At 34.6% G+C, this 7,465-nt stretch overlaps 1 protein-coding gene across 2 annotated transcripts; it reads right to left on the bottom strand.

The window, feature by feature from the left end:
• Nucleotides 1-578: 578 nt before the first annotated feature.
• LOC100797925 (pyrophosphate--fructose 6-phosphate 1-phosphotransferase subunit beta) lies at nt 579-7,200 on the bottom strand. 2 transcript variants are annotated; one of them, XM_003534656.5, is made up of 16 exons: nt 6,912-7,200; nt 6,678-6,833; nt 6,460-6,581; nt 5,836-5,889; nt 5,624-5,730; nt 5,351-5,456; nt 4,779-4,842; nt 3,811-3,899; nt 3,527-3,658; nt 3,207-3,377; nt 2,991-3,106; nt 2,679-2,790; nt 2,441-2,525; nt 1,519-1,563; nt 1,095-1,163; nt 579-963 (listed from the first exon to the last, which is right to left on the bottom strand). In XM_003534656.5, the coding sequence occupies exons 1-16, from the start codon at nt 7,093-7,095 to the stop codon at nt 887-889; spliced, it is 1,689 nt and encodes a 562-aa protein (XP_003534704.1). In that variant the 5' UTR covers nt 7,096-7,200; the 3' UTR covers nt 579-886. The 2 variants fall into 2 exon arrangements, with proteins under 2 accessions (XP_003534704.1, XP_025979419.1); XM_026123634.2 differs by having other exon boundaries at nt 6,460-6,833.
• Nucleotides 7,201-7,465: the final 265 nt, after the last annotated feature.

Here is a 7,465-nt window from a genome sequence, read left to right on the forward strand (position 1 = left end):
AAAGTTTCAACCCTATCCCGTTAACATGACTACAAAAAGTAAGGAGAAAAAATCAATAAACTGAAACACATTTATCATGTATCACCGATTCAAATACTTAAAACGTCATCTACTTGGAGGCAATAGTGTCGAAATTTTGATGTTCCACCATGTTAGCTTTTCTCTTATTCCTACCCTAGTATTTGCCCCTTATATTTAAGTCAATAAAAAACTGAAACAATGCGTAAATTACAAGTGTTCTAACTCGTTACTGACAAGACCGTTCATCTACCTTTGGTGACAAGACCGTTCATCTACCTTTGGTGGCTGGCTCATTACTCACTAGACTGTTCATCTATCTTTGGTGGACTGCTCAACTTGAAATTCCTCTATCAGGATCTCAAAACTCTTAATTGGCCCAAGAGTTCTAGAGGAATGAGACAATATTTGATTACAGAAAATTGATCAAAGTGATTTGAACACCGGCAAAGAAAATCACTTAAAGCACTAGTTAAAAGAATAAATTGCATGATTGTTAAGAACTTCGGAAGAAATTATCAAGAGATCTCATAGTAAATAGTATTCTTGAAATTTTGGTCTTTATTCAAACTCAATTGCATTAATGCAATCTACGTAGCTATCCAATGTAACTGACCTCATTGGGATAAAGCTTTTAGTTACTTGTATAATAGGCAAAATCGGAATGATTGTCATGAAAATAAATTGCCGATGTTGTATGCAACTTTTGAGTTGACCAATTCATACTCATCAACCAACTCAAGAATCATTAACTGATTAATTTCACAAGTAAACTCAAACACTAGACAGTAACAGATCAAATATATATTGAAAGATCCCAAAAAACAATATGAATTGCCACCGTCAAAACAAGGACCTCATATTATGCCTAAGCTTGTGCTTCAAGCTCCAAGAGTAGAGTGTGATTAATTACTTCAGATCCTGGGCCAGAGAATTGAATTGGACCTACACAACGAAAAACATTATCTTGATCAACAAACTTAGATCATAGTGCAAATAACTCCAATGACTCCAGTTCAAGGCTTCAGTGAAGGCAGCGGAAACATAGGTGAAATAATAGTCTATATATAAAATACCTGGACTGATGTAGCAATTCTTCAGGGCCCATTCATCACGCAAGGAGGCAAACTTTTTGAAGGGTGCCCCTGAATGATCCACATTAAATATATTCAGTATCCAAGATAACTGGAGTTGATATTAGAAGTTTAAAAATGCAATTGGTATAGTATTCAATATTGTAAGAAATCTATATTTTAAATAATGGACAGTCTAATATCCAGACACTAATGTCTGCGTGACACAGTATATCATGGTGATGAGAGAAAAGAAATAACAGAAGTTAGTCTTTTGTACCACATCTGAAGTTATCAAATAAAATATTTTACCCTCCCTTTCATTTCATTTTTGTGGCTCAATATGGGTAAAAAGTGTAGTTCACTTGCTACGTTAGTGGACTATGGAGCCCAAAACAATGAGGTTTTCATGAATATATATGTTTACCTTCAAGCTCCACCATTGCTTTCTTGATCACGGGCTTGAATTTACCTACAAAGAAATTGCACATTTGTAAACAAAACTATGGACAAAGCATTCACATAAATGCAACATGTACAGACTTTTCATGATTTATATAATAACCAGGGTTGTCAGAACAAAAACAAGGGCAATATTGAGTCCAAAGATATGCAGGAGAAAATATTTCTAGCATAAGATTCAGTTTGTTTTAATTATGTTGGACTCAAGAAAAAAATTACACTGAATTATGAATAAATATAGAAATAATCTGATTTTTAGGCCAGATTTAGTAAAAACACGGAATAATAATCTGACAATTTAGGCTATGTTCAGCAAAACTAACTATTGAAGTAATTGAAAAATGTAAAATGACAAAAATAATAAAATCATAATTTATTTTAAAAAAAAGTAACAAGAAAAATGAATAAATATATTGAGGATAAAAGTGGAAGAAAATAAAAAAAGTTACAAGTTAGCATTTTAAAAAACGTTAATTCAAATAAAATTTCAAAAAACGTTAGAAGTTATTAAAAAAAACTTGTTTACCGAATTAAAAAAAACTCACCTCAGGTTGGGAATTTATGTGCTCCAGTTAAACAAGTTTTTCAACAAATAAAAAAAAACTAGAAGCTAGTTGAAATGCTGAACATAGCCTTAATTCCCATTTACAAGTCTGTAACATAACTTATATATTACTATTAACTGTCACATAATAACTGATAGCTGCCTAATCTGAAATTAATATAAAATAACTGTCTAATAACTTCCTAAAACAGAATTATAACTGCTGAAGTCAGGTTTTGGCCTATCAAAATACTACAGCAACACAATAGAGTATCGCATGAACACTAATTCAGAAAATAGTCACTGGGGTAAAGCACACGGTCCCAAAGATCAAAGTGTGTACCATGCCTCCTCTCCACATCCATCATTGAGGTGAGTGCAGTTCCACCAACAGTCCATTCTTTTACTGGAGCACATAAATTCCCAACCTGATCAAAATGTCAAAGCAAATTAAAGAACTAGGTTGGTGACTTCAATATTACAAAACAAACACAATTTCAAAGTACAATCAATTATCAATACCAATCTAGGAGATATTTAAGTAGATATCAAAAGATTAAGGCATGTAGAGAAGCACAAACTGATGATATTAGTCCAGTCTTCCCACTATGAAGGAGGGCTCCAGCACCATAACCCAGAGCATAGCAATAAGTAGCATCAAAATTAGTAGGCAAGCCACATCTCCCTTCATAACTGCATATTTTAAATGAGTCAGTAACTACAAACTCTAACATATAAACTCATTTGAAAGATCACACATAACATGTATGATCGAGAGAAACTTTAATCCAAGTAAAGGAGAATAAAAATTGTCCCTGGAAAGTTTTTTTGATTCACAGCAATATGTATTAGAATTTACTATTCAATAATAATATCAAAATTAGATAAAATACCCGAAGAAGTGGGATTGCCCTTTAAATTCGCCTTTGTATTTGCCTTCTTGCTTTCTCTTCTCCAACTCAGTTTCAACCATTTGAATAAGCATTTTCTCTGTTTCTATCTTGGCAACCTAAATGGGAATACAGGCAAGATTAACATAGGTGCCGATTTAAATTGGATAGAGGAGCCAAATCAACCCAGCAAGATAGCACAATAACAACATTAGGCACCTGAACATTTCCATGTGGATCTCTTTCAAGCATCAATTGTTCTTGAATTGCTTGAGGTAAAAAGTCAAAAAGCTTCAATGATTGATCAGTGAGTTTCTTCTTCCATAACCCACCCTCATCCACAGTATCATGGGCAAGAATTTCATTTAGTTCTGCAATAAGATGCTGGACCTGCATATAGCACAATACCAAGTACAAATGAGTATCATCAGAAGTGTATTCATACTGGTTGTACATGAACAGCACTAAAATATAATTCCAAGTGCATAAAGGGAAATGCAAGTAAAAAAATTGTGAAAACTGTGCAAAGTGATAGATACCTCAGGTATGAAATCAATTAGACCTTCAGGGATAAGAATGACACCATAGTTGTAATTAATTTCAGCTCTTTTACAAACAACGTCTACGATATAGTCAGTGACATTTTTCAATGTCAGCTTCTTTGCAGCAACCTGAAAAGTGTATTTATGGGTTTAAATCAATTTTTTATAAAAGCAAACTTTAATCATGATATTAACACGGAAGCATTTTTTTTTTAATTCATCTACCCCAAGCATGTACAAACACTAGATAAATTGAACAAATATATGAGGAAGTGAGGAACCTCTTCTCCAATAATAGTAATGTTTGGATGAGTTTGTAAAGCACATTCCAGCGTAATGTGTGAAGCCGCCCGCCCCATAAGCCGCACAACTGCAGACAGATGATCTCATGTCTTATTGTTTGAAATCCAACAGAGCAATAATGAAAGCACACACAATCATACGATAGACGGATATATATATATATATATATATATATATATAGAGAGAGAGAGAGAGAGAGAGAGAGAGAGAGAGAGCTATAGCCTATAGGCTGGTGAAAGCATGGTGACTAATGTCTAGCATATAAATTGAAGCATCAATTTTTTTAGGAACATCACATTTCATTTAGGTGCTAAATAAAGAATCTCAATGATTTTGATGGCTTTGTTGACATTCATGTAACTGTCAATGATTTGATAAGAAAATACCATGAAATTAAATAAACTCTTCAACAGCACAAAATCAAGGGTTTTAATATAATTCAAGAGAATCAGAAGTCAGAAATAGAAAAATCACTTAACAGAACTATTGACATAAGGCAAGGATAATGAACACACTAGTCATTTCTCTCTCAAAAGTAAAATGTGAGACATCTTACAAACAAAGGGGTGACAATAACAATACAAATAACCATCTTTCTTGTCAAAGCTTTGGCAGTTTGGCTTAAGTTTAATATAAGTGGTGAAGAGAATGACAAATGTTATGAGTAATATGATATAAAAGGAGATATCATATGCATCATTTAGGTACTGGAGTGGAAAATGAGTTTGGTATCTACTATCTAGATGATACAATAAGAATGGATGATAGCAGTGGTTTTAAAGTGCAAAATGTTTAAAAAGTGAAGCAGTTCATGTTGTAAGAAGAGAGAAGCAATAAAGTAGAGAATAGTAACAGCAATCAATGTCCAAGGTGGTCCATTAAGCATTGGTCTTCAGTCTTTAATTGCTATATAGATCTGAAGAGTTTCTCAAATTTATGTACTTACAATGGTAATATTTTCCAGTTGATCGGGCATCTATCATAACATTTCCAATCATTTCAGAATATATCTGCATTACATTAACATAAACATAGGAAAACAATCAAGTCATGTAATCATGCACCATGTATCTAAAACTAAAAGGGTATAGAAAATATGCAAAACTAAATTAATATTTAAAAGTATTTCTAGGAAAAACAAATTAAAAGATCATAATACTATTGCAAATTGCAATCACTTATAAACCAAGCAAAAGTAGAGTGGTAGAAAAAGTCACAACATATGGCCCCTTCCCAAAATAAAAAGAAAGAAAATCAAGCAACAGATAATGGCTAGAGAAAGTAAATTTAAGAATATTCAATGAAATGTTGAATGTATTGCTGGAAAAGCTGCAATGCATCTGGTGCAGTCAAAAGCATGCTAATTATACACATGATTCTCCCCCTGGCACACATAAAATTGAACTAAATATTTTTCTTAAGAATAATTATATATTTGTAGAATTTAAAAATGTAGGGATCAGAACAATATAAAATTACAAAATGAATAATGAAGACCGAGTAAATATCTTCATTCACCTTGCAAGCTGTATCAAACCCAAAACTTGTGGGAACTTCTTTACATTTCAAATCACCATCAATGGTTTTAGGGCATCCAATTACACTTGTTTTTAAATTTTTGCTCCTGCATGAATCCATATTAAAGCATTGAACAAACAGGATCACTATGCATATTCATAAATGGAAATGTCCTTGAATGTAAATTAAAAACCAACATGAAAACATGATTTCAATATCAAAAGCTTCCTAAGACATAGATTACACCAGAAATAAAATTCAGCTAAGACAAACCTGAAATTCTCAGCAAGAAGGCACGCATTGGTGTTTGAGTCATCACCACCAATAACAACGAGCCCATCCAAGTCTAGCTTCTTAGCTGTTTCTTCCGCTTGCTTAAACTATACCATGCAAGTACACTGAATTAGTCTTTAGACTTGAAAGAAGATACACAAGTGCTCAAATTAATTAATCGTATAGTAAACATGTAGCCTCACAAAACTCACCTGCTCTGGAGTTTCAATCTTGTCCCTCCCACTGCAAATCATGTCAAAGCCACCCTGCCAGCAGAAATGGTTATTAAAAGATGTCAAAATCTAATGATCATTGATTATAATTTAACAAAATCAGTAATGTTTCTCTTACAACAAATTATGGAGACAGTTTCTACACCCTCATTTTTTCTCTCTATGAGTCTCTATCACATCACTTATTCCAGACAAAACTAAATTGGGTGCAGTCAATTTTGCATGCATTGACATTTGTGACCGTTGGATGAAGATAGATGGCTTAGATTTCAAATGTGTTTTATGGTTGATTTACCAACACAAAATCTGAGTCGTCCGATCTTCATCAGACGATTCCAAGGTGCCAGCAGTGTGAATTCGTGGAAAATCAACATTTACGATAATATCAAACTTCAAACGAATCACGCTTACGCAGCATCACAAATCGCGATATAAAAACGATTAAAAGAATAATAATAATATCATTCTAAAAAAAAAAAGCCAAAGTTAGTTCAACAAACACATAGAAGATGTGAAACCTAGCAAACGATAAAAATCACACAATACCAAAATTCAACAAAACAACGTTCCAAAAACTCGTAAAAGAGAGAAAAGAAAACAAACCTGATTTCTATAAGGATAAATATATTCAGAGGTGAGCTCAACGTATTTGCACTTCATAATGCCCGCAGGTCCACCTTTGAAACCATACAACGTGCTTCCTGGTGCGCGCTCTTGCAGGTAATCTAAGACGATCGAAGAAAAAAAGTTAAATCTCAAAAGAAGAAGAAGAAGAAGAAGACGAAGAAAGAAAAGCAATCGGATTCGAAAACGAGCGTTACCGAAGATTCCAGAAATGACATTGTGGCCTCCGGGAGCCTGGCCACCGGACAAAACCACGCCAATCTTCAGCTTCTTCTGCGTCTGCGCCGCATCGCTACGCGCCAATGCAGCGGAAGGTTGTCCGAACAAATGCGGAAACAGCTTCGCGATCTCGTCTGCACCACGCGCGCACGAAGCGGGTTACGGAGAGTGACGGAGAGTCAACGGATCGACAATGAGTGAGGGAGACTGACCTGGATTTCCGGCGGCGGAGCTTGGAGGACCGTGGAGAATGGTGAAGGGATGCTTGAGGACAGAGGGGAGAGGGAGCGCGTGGTCCACGCGCGTCTTTTGGACCTCACTGTAGACAGAGGCTAAGCGTCCGGTGACGGAACCGGAGGGGAGGGTACCGTTAGGTACGGTGGTAGAAGGTGCCATTTGGTTGCAGAGAGAGAGAGAGAGAGTGAAGGGAAGTAGTGTAGTGGTAGAAGCGTGAATCTAGAAATGTGTTTGGTGTGTGTCAAATAGCGGAGAAGTAGGTTTGAAAAGGGCATATAAAAGGACTTGAATATACCGATCCGCCGCTTTCGTACTTACTAGCTACTACACTGTCGTTGTGCCAGCATGTAGAAAAAACCTCAGTTAATTTCGGACACACTATTTTAAAATTTTGTTTAATGATTTAGCATTATGGAAACTTTATACTCTTACAATTATTTCAAAAAAATTTATAAATATCACTAATAAATTGCATTTTTAATAAAATATACTTACTGATAAAATAAAATTAATGTATTTAAAACTAAAG

Source organism: Glycine max, chromosome 9 (assembly GCF_000004515.6).
Source record: "Glycine max cultivar Williams 82 chromosome 9, Glycine_max_v4.0, whole genome shotgun sequence".
Classification (NCBI taxonomy): domain Eukaryota; kingdom Viridiplantae; phylum Streptophyta; class Magnoliopsida; order Fabales; family Fabaceae; genus Glycine; species Glycine max.